General features: G+C 36.1%; 1 protein-coding gene across 4 annotated transcripts in view; it reads right to left on the reverse strand.

The window, feature by feature from the left end:
- CLEC16A (C-type lectin domain containing 16A) overlaps window positions 1-19,186 on the reverse strand; it is an 80,306-nt gene that overhangs the window by 60,388 nt on the left and 732 nt on the right. For all 4 annotated transcript variants that reach the window (XM_054212061.1, XM_054212064.1, XM_054212063.1 and 1 more), the window contains exons 2-9: window positions 11,839-11,967; window positions 10,541-10,674; window positions 9,601-9,749; window positions 8,826-8,931; window positions 7,142-7,265; window positions 6,050-6,224; window positions 4,405-4,458; window positions 1,664-1,777 (exon numbers count right to left, since the gene is read on the reverse strand). In XM_054212061.1, the coding sequence (XP_054068036.1) occupies window positions 1,664-1,777; window positions 4,405-4,458; window positions 6,050-6,224; window positions 7,142-7,265; window positions 8,826-8,931; window positions 9,601-9,749; window positions 10,541-10,674; window positions 11,839-11,967 (985 nt within the window). The remainder of the gene's footprint in view (window positions 1-1,663; window positions 1,778-4,404; window positions 4,459-6,049; window positions 6,225-7,141; window positions 7,266-8,825; window positions 8,932-9,600; window positions 9,750-10,540; window positions 10,675-11,838; window positions 11,968-19,186) is intronic.

Here is a 19,186-nt window from a genome sequence, read left to right on the forward strand (position 1 = left end):
TACTAAAAACTAAAGTTTCTCCCATGGAAGATTTTTGCTCATCCACCAAAAGTGCCATCACTCTGCTCTCCCTGTAACAAAGGTCCACCTCTAGCATTTTCACTAAGTGTCTATCCTAGAAAGCCAATACCCCTTCTATTTACTACCTGTTCAGGTATGACAGAACTCCCAATTTATGTGCCATGAGGACACGTTTTTAAGACCACTAAGAAGCAGCCCAAACCACAACAGAAACCCTTAATATTCCTAATGTTAGTGCAAGCACACAAACATATGCTACAGCTATTGTGCAACTCTGTACAGTAACTATGACAGGAAAAGAGAATCTCACTTCTGCAACAACTGCTGCCCCACCCTCCCACCACAAATTTCCTAGTAACAAAGCTGCTTCTGCACAAGTAACACACACGACACTCAGTACGCAGCTAGCAGGTCAGACATTGCTAACTAACATAAGAAAGATTGCTTTATCTCAAACCATTCAGTCAGCTTTACCATTCCACTGTAGTTTTTTCTAAAGAAGATTAGATTCTAAATATCAAGGTCAACAGTACGAAATACAAGAACCCAAAAGCTACTGGCTAAGATCAGCCCACAACAGCAGAAGAAATTTGAAAAAGTTGGACTTGTATCGTGGAAGGGTTGAAGCATATCTCCCCCTTGAAACTCTCACAGCTACAGCCACTGGTGGGAAAGAATGTGCTTAAGAACCAATCTACTGCTTATTATAAATTAAAAATTTCAGTCAGTAACTCTTTGCTGACCAGTCAGACATTAGGGGACATGGTCAATCTTTAGACAGAACTAGAGTCAGAAGTCTCTTAACCAAAGTAAGGTCATACCTGCCTCTTATTACCATCCCCAAATAGCCTTTAAAAAGTAACATACAAGCATTTCACAAACTGTGAAACAAACGACAAAAGGGGAAAAAAATATATATATACATGACACACTTAGAAAAAACACTAACAGCAGCATCTAGCAATATCTACAGAGGATTAAATCTGAAGGTACAAGGGCAATGACAAAATGATAGCACTTCCATCTCTTTGTGGCTGGTGTATATTCTCTCATGCACACTGATGCACGCGTTCAGAGATGATCGACTTTACTGTTAAAACACTGGGAATATTCAGACAAAAAACTTTATTTCTTTCTATATCCAAAGGATTTACCATAGGGCCAGGTATTTCTTCTAAGTCTCTCATTTCTACTACAAGCTGCGTTAAGGAAATAATTTCACAGGAAAAGTTGTGATGACTCATTTCTGTTTCACTACCAAAGAGCCGAGAACAAAAACTGAACGCATTAGACTCGATTACAAAAGTGTCCCACCAAAATGACGGAAGCATTTGCAGTGTCTGACACCCGCAGAAGCAAAAAAGTATTCTAATTTGTGTCCTACACGTTCTTGTATCACTACCTGAAATATATATGCATGCACAAAAAAATATTGCAACTTTGACAAGAACGCTATGCTGTAAGTTGCACAGAGCATTTTTCTGCTATAATATCCAACAACAAAAACTGCAATTGTCTATTGCCACTCTTCTCTCCTAAACACAAACACCTTAGCTTACCAGACATGATACCTGATTTTGTTTTTCAAATATTTTCTTTGCCTCTAAAAAAAAAATAAATTAAAGATTAGTTGACCACTTACTGAGTTTTTCTGTATATCTTGCTCAACTTTAGAAGAAAACACAGAGAGATCACCATTAAGTATAACCTCAGCCAATGAGTTCACCAAAGGGGCGTAATGTATAATTAGAAAAACCTATAAAAAGAAGGGTGGAAAGAAATATCAGACGTATTACAGAACACATCCAGTTTCACAGTTTCAGTCATTGAACATACTTCTTTGACCCTGTTAAACTGGTACCTTAAGTTTACATATACCATAAAGTACAGTTAGTAACACCGATAGTTCATGAAATCTACTTCAAAACACAGGAGACCATAATCCCTTCTACAGGTAATTGACCTCTCTCTACATTTTACTACCTAGTTTTAATAATTCTTCATTCTCTTCCCCACTTCTGAGAAATGCAAATTCCCTCTCTTCATTAGCTTTGAAAGGAAAGCTGTGTGATACTCTAGCAAGGAACCAAAACTGCTCCAGAAAATTGTAGGGTTTTTTGAGAAACTACACATACTGATTATGGTATGCAGCATCCTCTGACCTTGTATGCCAATGACTGAGAGGACTCCAGTAAATTCTGTGTTGTGCACACAATTACTTTGCAGTGATTCACGAGTAAATGTCATGCAATAGGCTGAACTGGATCAGAAGCAGTTTTTCTGGCTATGAGATTGGAGCGAATTACGGTCTAGCTACAAAGCAACTACGTAATACATGAATAAGGGCCATACTGCCTACAACATTAAAGCACTTACCCAGAAGTGCTTTGGTGCTTTAACAGAGTTCTCCGTTTACACTAACCACTCTACTTTTAGGGAAGGCTTGCAAGGTTGGGCCAGTAAACAGTTGGCTTCTGGACAGAACCTGCTCAGATCCAGCCACAATACCCTTATGTCAGCTTATATCCATTACCTTCACAGCAACATCAAAACTGGATCCCTAAACAGTAGTTCTAGCTGAAAAAAATCCCCAAATAATTTTTAAACCAGTAAATCTAATCATGGTTTTGACAATATTTAGCTAAATATGATCTCCACAGGTTTTGTGATTAAAGTCAGAACCATTCCAGACCTCAAAAGTGAAGTGATTATTATCATGCAGTGGTGACCTGTGTAAAACTTCGTAAAGTCACAACACACTTCAAAAATACTTTGAACAACCCCACAAATTGCTCAAGCTTCTTCTAATTCAGAAAGTGTAGCTTGACTATATACAAGCCTGTTTTGGCATAAGTACATTATATGTTCACTTTGTGAAAAGTGAATGAAAACCCATGATGAAAACCCACAGCAATGGATTTTCATCTGCTAGTATGAGTCTCTCAAACACTTGTCTCTAATACCTGAATAATGCCTAAAGCATGTGTCCAGTGTCAATAACAGAAATAGTTAAGAAGGTTTTTCAGATACTTAGTGTACACTTTTTCAGATCCCACTCCATCAAAGACAGATTCTAGGTTCAAAAAAGGTGGAAAAATATGCATATCTGACAGTCACAGAAAAAGCAGCTCAATTTTCTACATCCCATCCCATTCTGACACACAAAATTTGTTCCCAGGTCTTTATGGTTAGGAAAATAAGTTCCATTGTCTTTATTAAAAACAATGAAGAACATACATGCATATCTTGAAACGATACCTAGCCAATACTTCCAACTGAAATCAAAGAGGTTAGAAGAGATCAACATATACAACCCTATGATGCAAACCCCTTTAGTTACAAGAAGCTGTTGCCCCCATGATTTTATCTGTAGTAAGTAACTCCCACAACATCACTAATTTTTTGGTTTAAATTAAAAAGCATCAAATTATATCATGGTGAAAAAAAAAAAAAATCACATTTTTCAGAAAAGTTCTTAAAAAAAGAAGATGAAACTATGTCCAGACCATAATAAAATGACTAATGTAAAATCATAAATAAAAAAAAATATCTATGAATACATGTAAAAACTATTTTCGGAGAATATAATTTAAAAGAACTGATCTCATACAATGTACCGAAGACTACGGGGAGAAAAGATTATTTTTCTCTACAAAAAACCCCTAAAATAATCCATGGTAAAACTGTCTTCATTTGAAAATAAGTTCCAGAAAGAAAAGGACATGGGACTGGTAAGAATAAGAAATAAGTACTTAATTATAGATTTAAGATATAGGCACAACGAAATTAAAATTTTGAGAAAGTTTGAGTTTTTGGTGGTGACGGGTTTTTTTGGGTTTGGTTGGTTGGGGGTTTTTTTTGGGGGGCGGGGGTTGTTGGTTTGGTTTTTGGTTTTGTTGTTTTTTTGGTTTGGTTTTTTTTTTTTTTTTTTTTAACAATCAAACAAAACATGAGATCATTGCTCCCTCTACATTTCAAAAAGGAAAATTCAAAATTGGAATCTTCCATAGCTTAGGTGGACTATACATCATCTATCTAAATTTCACCTGCAATTTTACTAAATTCTGTCCTAGCAAGTTGCATGGCTCTACTATGCACCATTTGTTAGGTGGTGTACATAAACTATAAATGCTCTAAAGGCTACCCTTTATTCTATTTTTCTATTATTCTATTAATTCAAGTAAAAAGCTATTTGGTCTGTCCATAAAAGGACAAATTATCTTGCCTTTTTTTTTTCTAATGGAAAACTAATAGGTTTAAAACTTTGTTTGCCAAATTGTTTTTCATAGCTCTGCTAAAATAGACGAAAATAAAGTAATTTATAAATCATAACACTACTGCAAAACACGTCCTGAAATAGGATAAAATACTTAAAATACTTACTTGAGAAAGAAGATAGAGAGAAACTTGGAAACTTATTTTTGGACGCTCTCCACCCTACAGAAAAAAAAAAGTTATGAAAAATGCTGATTTATTCATACAAAGTTAAAGCATTTACACTGTTTAATATTTTATTTAGAACAAAACTTTTCATATTGTATTGTTTCATATTCTGATACAGAATGTTCAGAAAGCCTCGTGCTCTTTAACATTCACTTCTTGTAAACTATTTGAAATGAAGACTCTCCAAATAAGCATATCCCTTACTCTACAAACTTTAAAAATGGCTATTGCTTACTGTCTTCCACAGTCACTTCGCTAACTTAAACAGATGAGTATCTGAGAAGTATGTTGGTTTTCACTATGCTACTATTCCTTCAAAAAGTAATTCTCACTTAACATTCATTAAAGTCTGCTCTGAAAATTAGCTATTCAGAAGCAATGAAATACTACCCACATAATAAAAAACACATTCTTGACAGATGCTTCTCTAAATCGAGTAAGTCACATCAGACAAAAGTATTTTAAGTATAACTTGACCACAACAGTGCTAAATTTATATACCAGTAGTAATGAAAATGTTCTGCAAAATAAATCAGTGATACTTTAAAAACTATCACCAAATAAATTAATCAGTTATCTCAGGAGGTAAGAGCAGCCCAATCTTATGATCACAAGTATCTCTGACATCGTAACAACACATATGCCTGAAAACAGGAGGAAAAGCAGATTTTTGTACACGCAAAAGTAGAAAGAGTTAGAATAGCTGAAATGAAAGTAAAAGTCAGCAAGTCTGCTTCACCCTATTTCAATGGCAACACAAAAAGCTGATGGTTATTCAACCTTCAGTGCACATGCAATATACTGAATTCATTAACTTGCAGTAAACCTGACCTTTAGTTAATGAAAGTATGCTTAAATTGACAAAGCATTGTGTATCTTAAGAACAAACACCACTACAGAAAATTTAAGAAGGGAGAAGGGAGGCGGAAAAAACAAAAAAAAAAAAAAGAAAAAACAGGACAGTAATTTTTATTTTTTAAGACAAGGGAATACAGGAACCTACACAGGTTTTAAAAGAACAGTTTCTATTTCATTAAAAATCAACTGTCCGCTAAATTTAAAGGCTATGCTTTAAAAATAAATTCAACTATATTACATTCAAACACAACTTACCTGCACATAGAAGAACCAAGTATCAAAACCAAAAGTTTATATTTTCTACCTGAAGTGGATTTTTACATCATGGAAAATTTGCACGTATACTGGGAAAAGGTACTATAATCTGCTTTTGCCAGGAGAAAAGTTATCATATCAGAAAAGGAAATCACACACCTCCCAGTGTCAGGGAAACGTGAACCCTTTTCTGGATTTGCAGCTCTTCTCATCTCCACCACTATTATTAGCATTTAACAACCATGTCGTCCAAAACAGTATTTGTTTGGTGAATAAAGTTTCACCTATTCTAAACTTAAATTCTGTTTCTGGGTACTTCCCCTACAGTTACCTTATTTAAGCTGCTTAATGTAAAACATACAAACATAGATATTGACAGTACTAGCCCTATAACACCTGCTGAACAAATCATTACGCATACTGAAAGCAAGTAATACCTTTAAAACTCAATTGTTTGCAGGTATTAGCTTACCTTATCTTGATTTACTAATGAATACACATAGAGGGGAAGAAAGAGCCTATTAAGTAGGTGGTCTGTCAGCACATCATTTAGAAATTCACAATTAATGATAAGGATATCGTTAAGGTAATGTAAATGATCAAGATGTTCTGCTACCAGGTCACTCAGTTTGCCTCTATTTCTGTGCCTGAAAAAGAGAACAGAAAGAAGGTATCAGATATAATCATTGTCAAAGTCTTAAAACCTTAAGAAAAGAATTATTGTGCCTCCCCTTCCACAGATCATCTCATGCAGATCGACTGACTAAAGATGATGTTTTCCGTCAAGTCAACTAATGCAGCTAGCCAACAGTATTCAGGCTTGTATGTGCTTTAGGATGCACATATCAAGTTTTTCCCCCGAGTTTTCAGAAGCAATATTTTTACAAAACTTCTTTTCACTGTCAGAGTCTTTTTACAAGCCAGCCATAAAAACCAGTAAATTTGTTTCCAAAAATAAAAGAAGAAATCTATCTTGTATCTAACGTCTTCACTTTAAGAAGGCAAGAAACAGCTGCCCATTCTAAGGTGGGAGTGGGACGACAAACCAAGAATAACCTGAATCAACAAAATATTTCTGTAACTGACAGTGGAATACTACACAGGAATTTCAGGTCTGGCAGTTCTGATATGAAATAAAATTCCCCTTTCCAGTTTAAATTTTTTCCCTAGAATCTTTTCAAAAATCTGTTCTACTGAGATGATACACAGGATATACAGAAAAGGAACATCAAAAAGACAAAGTTAATATGATTGAGAAGCACAAAATCCCTTTTGTGTCTTCTGGATAGCTACCAAATTCAGCAGAATTAAAACAAAGACGAAGAAAAAGAATGTTGCCAAACACTAATTTACTTGTACAAATATTAGCACAGATAGGGCACACAGCACTAACTACTATTAACTCAAAGAATCACCAAAAAACTCTGCGATAATGAAAAGCTTGAACTGTCTACAACGGAACGTATTCAGAAACTAACTTAACTGAACTATGTAAACAAAATAAGGAGTATCAACATCTGGGAAAAGTGTGTCTATTCAATACCCAGCATTTGTAAAAGCTTACTCTTCATCAGTCTGCACACAGTTATCCAGTTCTATCACGTGGCTTCCAATAAACCAAACGAGGTTGGAGAAATAAGGGACAGCAGTTTTATCTCTAATGTAATGCAGCATAGGTTGGTTGTCCACTAAAGAGAAATTGTTAAGAAGAAAAAATCAGTTGCCAATTTTTTAAAATTAATTTTTAAGAAATACAACAAAGTATCTTCTGAGTTTTGATTACATGCTAGCTTTTGGTATGAGTATATACCTAACATGATCTTATGCATGAAATGGACATCTACAAAAGTGTCATATCAATTCTTAACTGGCTTGAATGAGCCTAATATTGATATATTTACATAGATCTGAAGATAAAAAAATCTAGTGGAATTCAGAAAGGTTTTTTTAGAACATTCTTTATTAAAAAGAAGAGAAAAAAAAGCATAAGAACAAAGCAGTAATACTGAAAGTCAAGCTAGTTAGACTTACATGACACTGCATTAAGGAACACAGGAATCATCAGTGAAGGAAGGGCAAAAGAAACAGACAACAGTTAACAGGATTAGGAACCGGGATAGCGACATCCTCCAAAAGGGTTTAAAAAGCTAAAGCACAAAGCATCTAAACTAAAAGATACAGGGTAGGTGTTAGATCAGAATATATGCAAATGGATAGTAAATAAATTATGAAACCTGAACGTCCAAGCTGCGTTTTTTCTACTCTAACCTTTATATCACTACAACATTCAATGAAAATTCCAGACAAGTACATGCCCTGCATGACCATATTCCACAATACATACTACCTTACAGCACACTGATTTCAGAGGTAGAAATTCTGAATGCACACCGATTTTTCTACAGAGATCTCTGATATTTTCAGTTTATTACAGATTGTATAGACCCCAAGAAAAATTTAGGGGGAAGTGACTTTTAGACATTGTCTAGTCCAAACCCATTCTCAAAGTAGCACTAATGTCAAAGTTCAACCAGGTTGCCACAGGCCTCGTTGAGTTTTGAAGATCTCAAACAATACAGATTCCTCAGTTTCTCTGGAAAACTTGTTGCAGTGCTTAAATATTCTCACAGTGAAGTTTTGGGTTTTTTTCTTATATCCTACTGGCATATCCGGTACAGGAATTTGCAACTGCAGTCTCCTGGCCTTCACTGGTCATCTCTGGGAATGGTCTAGCTCTTCTTTAGACTGGCGTGACCTAGGAGCTCTATGGTTATATTCTAATGCACTCCAAAAAGAAGTGATGTAGCCAGCAAGGTTACTGCTTCATATATTATAAACCTCAAGTTCATAAATAAAATATACTTGATATTCTTAAAGCACTTATTTTGGGGGGTTTGGCTTTTTTATTTGCTTGTTTTTTTTAAATACAGTCACATTCTGATCTCTGTTGGAAAGGACACTAAAGTTCCTTTTGTACTCTTGTGTTCCTTGATACTCTTTTGGTTTTTTTTAAACCAGTTTCACCTGTGAGGAAACAGTACTATTTACAATACTGTAAACGTACATATTGTATGTTTGGGGTTCTGTTTCATAAAAAAACAAAATGTGTATCTGAAGCATGTCAACATGCTAAGCTTTCCAATCTCATAAAACAGACAGAAAACCCTTAAATGTAAATAACTGAAAATTAAAGTACAATGAAACAAGCATTTTGTACACATGCATTTTTTAATACATAAAAAGCATACCTTTGTAGACATTTAAAGTTATAGTCCTAACAGCAATCCTGACCATGCTTTCTGGGTGGTTAAAAAATTTAATAGCTTCAGTGTACAAAGCGAAGTCATTAGTGTGCTGTAACAAGAGGAAAGAAAGTATTTATGAATTAACCAAAACACGTACAGAGTATTTGTTGAAATTCTGTACAAAAATTGTTTTCCATGTATTACTCTTTTTACCTTCTACTTAAGTAATCGAAATTTTACAATGCACAGTCAGCTGCATTTGTAGCTCTGCATTAAAATAAACTGCTTTAAGCATCAGAGCTTTCCATGTTAACGCTGCACATATTCAGTGCTTTAATGCCCTCTTCTGGCAAGCAGTGGAATGGAGCGAGAAAAACCCATTTCAACTTTGGCCTTTGATTACTCAGGCTTCCTAGACTTTGACTAAGCCTCTTAGAACCAAATGGTGCAACAGAAAAGATCCTGTTTATAAAAGCACAAGATCACAAGGCATAAACAAGTTGAATTCTCAGGAAAGCAGACTTCAGAACTACTGAAGCAGTCCAACACAACACTAACTTCCAGAGTTTGATCTTACTATAGTTGTATGAGGACAAAACCTTCTTAATCATGCTTTTGTAGAGATTCCCACAATGAATTCTCAATCACTGATATTACTGCTATAAAAATAAATGCAGGATATGCTGAGACAAGAGACTAAATAGAATATGTGCCAAATCGCTATCAATTTCTAATTAAAGTTCTCTTATCATTATATTGCAACTCTTTCTTCACCTACCTCGTTATAAAAGAAATGTACAGTATGATTGTTGAGTTTCAGAGAAAGAGTTTTCAAAAATGATATGTAATATGCCATGATCTCCTCATCAGAAAAGTCAAATTTGTGGACAATAATAGAATTTACATAGTTATTAGACAGCAGGTAGTCTGAAAAATAAGAGACATTACACAGGTTAACAGAAAGAAAAAAATCATGCTAACTAGCTGTATTTAAAGTACCAGCTAGCAACAAACCACCTGATGCTTGAAGATACCAATTTTTAGACAAACAACTCAAGTGATGGCTTCAAGTGGTAACATGAGGAAATTGTTCCCTACAAAGGTCTTTGCTCCCAAGAACAAGACAACTGAGAATACACTTCACCTTCCTCAATTTATATAGGCTTGGCAGATAATAAATAACACTTTTAAAGTCCTCTCTTATCCTCCCAAAGTCATAAAATCTCAAAGGCTTGTATATGACTTTCTCTTCATGGAGAAAGGAGAGTTGTGGAATACTTTAAACTAACCATTAATTCTCCATCCTCTTTATACGTTTCTAAAAACCTTGAAGTAAACGCAAGTGGCTAAATGCCAGCCCCAATGATGTCAGAACACTTCCAGTACAAATGAGACAAGAGTTCTACTGCACAATCTGTGGCAGTGAGGCAAACATTTCAGATCACAACTAATTTGCTGACTTAAAGAACTCCTTGAAATATGCAAATAAGTGTCTCAGTAGTACCAGAAAACTACTCTGGTACTACTGAAAATTTACATTAAAAGGTATTTTGGAGTCAAATTACACTGTATTTTCAGTAGTGTTCAATTAAAAAGATTGTTAGGAATTCACATAGTTGTTCTGTGAAGGGGCACTAGGACTAAATTTCATTAAATGAAAGGGAATTCAATCAAATCTTGATCACTGAATCCTAAGCAGTTTAAAAGTGTGCCCTTACACAGCGATGTTTCATGACTGATGTTCTCAAAAAGGATGTTCAGAGTCTGCAGAAGCTGTACACACACGTAACGACCGGACTTCTGACGCAAGATGTTCAAAAAGAAAACAAACATATTCTTCTCCAAGAAAAAGCTGAAATAAAATAGAGGTGTCATTAAGTCAGCTGCTCTATTTAACAGCAACATAATTTCACTAGGACCAGGGACAATTCTAGGCAAGTTTGACAAACAGCATGTTTTACATTTATGAAGAATTATGTTGCAAAGTTTTATCTATATAACAGAAGAATATCTTCCAAAAAGCTTAAATACTAACAAGGGTGCTTAAACACTGGTTTTGATCCACTTTAATTATTTTTTTTTCCACACCAGAAGCAAGCATTTCATGTTTTATTATACAATTCAAACAGAATTGAATGCTTGCAGCGTTTTTAAACCAGAAATGCGTGCAATTTAAAGAGAACAGTGTGGACTTTTTCCTACCAGGACATGACAAATACATATCTATGAATATTTTTTTTTTATATTAACTGCAGAAAAAAATCATTCCTGAAATTCTCTCAAGCAGAGAAAACAGTAAGGAATGTGATGGAGTTACAGTATAGATATGAGTAATAAGTTAATTTTCTTACTCCACATCATAACCCAATCATATTGAAATAATCTTGTAAAAATAAACTGAACCATTCCCTAAATAACTAATTAAAAATACCAAATACCTTAAGCTTTACTTATCTCGATCACAAATTGCCTTTATAAAAGAGCTAATGTCTCGAAGGAAACAGCCAAGCAATGGGCATTAATACAGTCAGATTTGCAACTGTGAATATTTGTTTTGAAGTTCATTTTCCTATCACATTATTTTATGAGGATTAAAATATCATCTCAACAAAACCTCTAAATTTCATAGCTAGAATAAGATATGTATTTGTAGTATTTTATATAAACTGAGGTCAACAAATTAAAGTCATATGATACTAATAGACATACTGAGTAAATCTGGGCCCTAAAATAGGTTAGATTTTGTGTTTGTATCAAAGATTTGAGAGTCAAACAAAAGTCTTACATGAAAGGGGCTCTGGACTTGGAACACTTTTTTTTGTTAACAAAAGCAAATTCTGTTTCTTTGTATGACAAGCATATGATCCTGCTTACCTGTCTGCTACACGACATAGCTTTCTACTTATTTTCATGAAATAGAGTCTTGGAAGAGTTAACCTTTTCAACTAGATGTCTATGCAAATCTAATCATTCTTCAAAAACAAAACCAGAGTCAAAATTGCTTCTAAGTACTTACTCAAATACCGAGCTATCATTCTGATCGCCCCATATAAGGATCTCTGTTATAGAACGAATAGTCTCTACCAGCAGGTTGCGGTTGTGATCTGTTACTGTCGTATTTTTAGTCAAAACATGATACATGTACCTAAAAGAAAAAATAATTACAAGTAATATACTATCCTGACACTTTCATGTGCACCATGTTTGTCTTTAGTAACTGTAATTTAATGTAGACACACACACTATGTCTTATCATTGTACAATTTTAAAATCCTGAAGTTTCCTTTTAAAAATGATGCAGAGAGAAGAGTAATTGTTAAACAGAAAACATGACAAAAAAACAAATGCGCAAGTATCCAGGTGAGTTATGAATGCTTATGCATATGTTAACAAAGGACTAGAAACTATGTAACTGTTGTCCCATGGTGCTTCTTATGGCAACGAAGTGAATTTCTTTGGAAGTATATTAAAGGAGTGATGAGCAAGAAAAAGGAGAAACAGAAGCAGCAAGTAAGCATGGTAAGCATGCAGTAGCCGATACGGAAAAGGGTAATTCTGGCAAGAGACATATGCAGATTTAAGTAGAAAAGTTAGATCCCTTCTCCTGTCTGCAGAAACACTGCACAGACTCGCATCAATTTGGTGGTTACTCATCAGGATTGTCAAAGACTACTCATTCATCTTGGCAAAGCTTAACCATCAGGTTTCTGGCCCTTCAAGCATAGAAGTACTGATCAGAAAGGTGGCAAATTCTGGCTTTACCATCTCAAAGGGCAAGATTTTAAGGCTGTCTGGTGAAGTTTAAAAATATGTCTATGTTACGACAGGTGACCAGAAGCTAAATAAAATTTGAAAGGCTTGTATTGTAAATCTCAGATTTTACTCAGTCAAGGAAGCACCTTTCTCCCCCCCCAACCCTGCAAATAAAATGTTACATCAAAGATTACTTCCCAATTAAAGCACAAGAATTACCACTGCTTTTTTCCCTCTAGTGTGGAGGTTTTTAAATTTTTTTTTATTTTGCTTTTACATAGTAATAAAGAAAACGGATGGATGCAAGAAAGTAAGTAAATAAAAAATATAATCAGAGAAATTTCATGTCATTTTAAAACTGCAAGAGTTTAGATTACTTAACACAGATCATATGTTGCTATACTGCAATCTACTGAAAACCAGGCATAATACCCAAGTGTTCAGGATTATCTGAGCAATATACTCATAAGTGTTTGGGAAGAAAGACAGATTTTCCATACTATCAACCCTCCCATGAAAAGTGGAGTTAATCAAAACTCTCAGGATCTATTTTTGGGAAAACAGCCTGCGTGTCCTGACTCTGGGGCAGCCTACCATTATTGATTTGGATTCCATGAAAGTTTGTTCAGTGACTCAGGTTGAAATTTTAGGAATCTTATTAGTGTGATGCAGGTGTTGAGAAGTCCAGGAAGACAATTTTTAAGCAACAGACCCAAAGACCTCAGGCAGCTATTAAGTAAAAGACAAAAATACCAATTTTGCCAAGCTACTGTAGGTTTCCAGAAAACACTGCACATTTCTAAAACAAAATTTTGGGGTGTCTGCTTTAAACTAAGTTTCAGAAGTTTAGATCAATAACAGACTTGAAATCACATTTCAAAAAAACAGTATTCCTATCAATTTTATCCACACTAAGAAACTGAATCACGGCACAGGGCAAACATGCAGCTGGAGACTAAAATGCCATTTAACTGCACCCACATATCAGGCTGTTCCAACTATTTATCAGACTTATGAAGACAAAACAAGATGTTACCAAGTTTCAGAACCTTTTTCATGCTTGAATTCAATTTAAAAAATAAAAAAAGTTTTATCATATTTGCAGTTTACTTCAGATTTGCAAAATTTGTTTTGGGGAATCATCTTCAACCACTGAGCTCAGCTAGCCAGAACTTCACAGGACTCACTGCAAGACATAGCCCGTCCTCATAAGCCATGCAGGAAACAGAAGTTTCTTATGCTGTTATGGTAAAACACTATATGCTTGCTGATCTTGATACTGCTTAATCATCAAACAACAATAGTACTGTGTCAAGTACTGCACAAGGACACCAAGAGATAAACAGCTCTCAGAAGCTCACAGTTTTAACAAACTTGATACACTGCACGCTCCCTTCCCTCTCCCCAAAATCAGCAATGTGAACATCATATTAAGGTTAACCTAACAGACAGCAGAGGAAAGAGGAAGAAAGAGGGAAGAGATGGCAGGAGGTGGAAAAAGATCAGCTTTTCATACTCTAATACTCCTCAGTAAAAAGTTTTCTCTCCCTCTTCATGCTGCTTTTTCCCCCCTCATAAATCAGTACTAATTTCCCAAATCCAGAATAGAAACTGCTCATGCTGAAACCATTCTAGGAAAAGTCGATCCATAGCCATCTCCTACAGTCAGAACCGGCTGGTCACGTGCTGTACCACAACAGAAGTCACTAATTAGCAAGTCAAAGAGCACCCTCAAATCCTCTTCAACTAATCTGATGATCACAGTTCAAGATTGCTTCTACAGATACTGACGTCGTGACGGCTCACAGTGAAGATGTGAGAGTTCAAATCCGACCAACCAATTCCCAGGGCTTTCTAAAAGAGCACACTGCACACGAGCCCTGCAAAAACTTCCCATTGTGGCACTATATGTATTGTATTATCAGAACAGGCAACTAAAAGACAGAGCAAAAACTAAGTCACCCCTCTGAGCATGCATCAGTTAATGGAACAGTAAACAGATGGAGACAGAGGGCAATTAAATCAGAACAGTACTCACACAATCTGTATAGTAAGTATTTTTCCTGAGAGAGTTAGTTTGAAGAGAGTAATTAATACTACACTACTTCACATATTTTAGCCTATTTATTTGAAGTCATATATAAATTATTGCACCTGTGAACTTACATTTCTCATTAATAAGTTACATTTTGCAAGCTTGGGAATAAAGTTTACTCCGATAGCAGAACTCTGGGAATGGGAAGCAGTGGGAAGAACTACATGCCATTACCTCATCTTGGGAGACTATGGAACATAGAGCATTACAAATGCAAAAAACAAGAAACATTTAATAGTCAGGAGTACATTAACTCCAAATTAATTTACTTAATATCAACATTACTGCAAAGTTCCTTGATTTGCTAGCACACCGATGCACTTAGAGAAAACCTGGGCTTCACTTTCCAGCTATTCCTTTATCCACTTACTTGAAAGTGAATGAGAAAACATGCACATACCTGTTTCTCTTACCAGAGATGCAACATACTATACCATGAGAATACAAAGTATCACACAAAACCAGTATTTTTATATTTCCATAAATTCTTAAAGCCTACCTTTAAATGCTGATTACAAAGGGGTCAAGTTTGTGCTCCAAAATGCTAAACCCTCAAAGAGGGGGTTTTTGCCATCTCTGTCTCTTTATATCTGAAAATTGGGTTCAAACAAGGAAAAATCTAACAAAAACCCACCATGCAGGAAGCGTTAAAGCACCTGACACCATCGAAATCGACAGGAGATTTTGCCAGCAACTTAACAGGACAAACAAAATTCTGAACATCTTTCTGGTAACAAACCATACCCAAAGGGATAACGTAACTCGTGAATACAGAAAATGTGTATTAATGACATTCCTACTTATTACTTACAAAAATACACTGAAACAGGTAAGAGTTTAGGAAGTCAAGTACCCAAATTAAGAAACCCCAGACTTAACCATAACATGCTTGCTTCTTCATGCTGCCTGTAACTATGTAATTACATATTGTTCTCATAGAGGAAACTCGATGTATAGCATGGACAGTACTTCAGGAAATGAATCATCTGTGAAACAAGTCTTCAACCATATATGTTATGGACACTGTGTCTGACCAAGTCATGAGAAATGTTCAGCACCCAACTCTAATGGTATAAAACCTTCTGTGCAATCAGTATGCAATTGAAGTAATACCTGTAGAAGCAACAACGGGAAACATACTTGAAGGTAACAACAGGGCTATGTAAAATACCTCTTAGAAAAATAGGAAAAAAATTTGCATCTAGGAACAAAGATCCTATGTTTAAGTTCCAAAGTCTTTCACTTTAGCAGGAACACCAGAGATATTATCAGATGAACGCTTCAGCAATGGTTAAGATATCACCACTTAAATACTGGCATAAATGACATAAATCCTCTTCATCCATTCCAATGCAAAGTCAAAGTTTGTAGACAGACAGGGAAAGAAGATACAGTTATCCTCTCAAGGAGATTTGACCATGCATCTCAGACTATCCAATATGAAAGACTTTTTGGTACTTTAACTATAGATCACAGTTCCTAAGGCGAGGAGCTGCAGAAGCAGGATACAGTGACTATCACAGTCAGCGGCTGGAGAGAACTGTAAGAAACCCTGACCCACACAAGAACGTCTGGCTTACGTGCAAAGGTAGGCCACAAAAGAAAGAGAAGAACACGCAGCTCATGAGAAAGCACTAATTTCAAGTTTGTGTAGCAAGACAGACTAATTATTACCTAAAACAGCCTTGATGTATTTGCTTTTAGAACGGGAAGCATATAATAAGCAGAGCAGAGGACTATATGAAGGGAGGAAAAAAGGTCTCATTTTAAACATCTGGATGCCACCTTTAAGAAGTGGATTCTGGCCTTGTTTCAACAAGACAGAATCTCATGTAAAGATAAACAAGTCATTTAAGACAATTTTCACCAGTAATCACTAAAATTGTTCCTGTTTTGAGAATACTTAGGCTTTCTCCATTTATTAAGTTATTGACATTCCCTCAGCTACTAACCAAAAGGCACAAAAATATCAAGTTCTCTGAAAAATAATAGTCAGAAGCGCACAGGCAGTGCATAGTACTATTTCATAGCCTCTCTAGATCACAATTCAGCAAGGTATTAGAAAGATGGATTAAATTTTAAGTGTTTTCACTAGACCAAGAGACTGTATCCAAACACTTGATACAAATAGCCTCAGGATTTTCCTTTAGGCAATCCATTCTACGGCATGTTTGAAGAAATAACTGAATAGTAACATTCCAAAAGCAAGCCTCAAACAAACTGCACTAAAGCTGAATGGGAAAGGAAGTTCCAGATCCAACACTCACCGACAAAAAGCTGCAACTGCCGCGGTATTACTAAACAGGTGTATTGTTTACAATTTAGACTAAGCTCTACATTACCCATGTTAAAAAAATAAAAATATTCCCATAAGAATAGCCCAGGCTAATTTCACTCTTGTAACACAGCAAAACATACCTTGTATAGGCTAAACTAACCTGTAATAGCGAGGATGGTGCGTTCTACTCAACACATTCATATAGAACACAACACGGGTTTTTGATGAGCTGAAAAGATGAGAATGCAGACAACTCACAAGATGGTGAGCTTAGCAAGACCAAGTTTCTTTTATGACCTCAAAGCAAAGGTTCTTTGCCCTTTTTTCTTCTGTGGCTTTACCCACTTCAACTGCTATCTTAGAAAAGTCCAAAATTTCACTTTACCAGTAGGTAGCGGCCTTTGCTGTTGACATCTAGCTAGAAACTGAAATTCATACAGCCTAGCTAAACAAATATACATAGCCTAAACAGATCAATGGTCTTGGCTTTACATACTACCATTATAGATTTCATAATTTAAAAAGTCACATGCAAAAAAAAGCAAACAAACTAAAGAGAGTATTTTAGTAGAGAACTATATACTCCATTTCTCAGTTAAGAAGTCAAGCACAAGCCACAACACTTATAGCCTAATTCCCCTTTGCTACAAATCAAACAGCATATTGCTTTTTCTACCCTCTCTGGCCATGAGAGAACATATGATCACGTTTTTCTTGCCTGAAAGATTCTAACATCCTAAATCCTCCCTCTTACCAGCCTCCGTATTCTAAATTTAAGCTCAATTTCTTCAAATTTCATCATGCATCAGCATTATTGCTCTATCTTCAAGCGTAATATCAAAGCCAGATAGATCTAAAGCTCCACTAGCGCTGAGTAGAACCCAGTGACTACCCCTTGTATGTTAAATAGAGTATTCCTATGTTTATGTCTGAGCATGACTTTTCCCCTTTTTCCTGCAACACCAGATCATGTTAACTTACTAGTCTGTCCTACCACGCTTTCAAAGTTACTTTCTACAGTGCTACTGCCCCATCGGTTTTGTATTTATGGACTTGATTTCCCTATCTTTGGTAAAAAGTTATGCACTTCAATTACTCTTGCTGGTTTTAAACATTTTTCCAGTTTAGAGACAAGGACCAGAATCCATAAGTCATCTTGATAAAGTAATTGTGAGATCCAAATCTTGTATAAGTGCATCCTGCTCATTACTGTCAGACTCCATTCACATCCTCCTTGTAATCTGACTAATCCTTGAAAACTACCAGCTACTTATTTCTCAACGAGCTATGTATTCACAGCGACTTAATTTAGAAAATGCTTTGCCTCTCAATGACCTCCTTTTCTTGTTCAGTAGAAAGAGAAGCTATAACAGTGGACCTCATTTTTCTCGCAATAGTGGAACCCTTAAAATGGAACAGAGAATTTAAAATTGTCTTATCCCTTGACATCCGTCCAACCCTCTGGCGGCAGAAGTAGAAAAAACTATTTCACCTCCTGCAGTCAGCAGTAACCAAGGGTATCAGACTCCTGAGACTAAGGTTACAGATCTCAAGCTCAACGGCTTTGCTTTTGTGCCAGCTGCTGAGCCCTCATAGAATCTTCATGGTTGGAAAGGACCTTTGAGATCATCGAGTCCAACCATACACACACAAAAAAACCCCAAAACCCTACAATCTCTGCCACTAGAGCATGCCCTCATGTGCCAAATCTACACGTTTCTTAAATACCTCTAGGGATGGTGACTCAACCACCTCCCTGGGCAGGCTGTTCCAGGGCCTGAACACTCTTTCAGTAAAGTAATTCTTCCTAATAACTAATCTAAACCTCCCCTGCCGCAACTTCAGACCATTTCCTCTGGTCCTGTCATTATTCACTTGGGAGAAGAGGCCAACACCCACCTCTCACCAACCTCCTTTCAGGTAGTTGTAGAGGGCAATGAGGTCTCCCCTCAGCCTCCTCTTCTCCAAGCTAAACATGCCCAGCTCCCTCAGCCTCTCCTCATATGACTTGGTCCCCAGACCCCCCTCTAACCAGGGCAGACCCCCTGGACCTGCAAACCCACCATCCTGACTACCATGAATCACTGCTGACTACTAAGATACACACACACACGCTTCAAAAGGTTTATACTGTTTACAGGCTGGGACCAGCCTCCTCGCTTCCCTGTCTTAGGCACTATCAGGAAACAATCAAAGTTCTCTCTCAAGAGGAATGTTATATTTCTTGTATTTATCATC

The sequence above is a fragment of the Rissa tridactyla genome, chromosome 8 (assembly GCF_028500815.1).
Source record: "Rissa tridactyla isolate bRisTri1 chromosome 8, bRisTri1.patW.cur.20221130, whole genome shotgun sequence".
Lineage (NCBI taxonomy): Eukaryota > Metazoa > Chordata > Aves > Charadriiformes > Laridae > Rissa > Rissa tridactyla.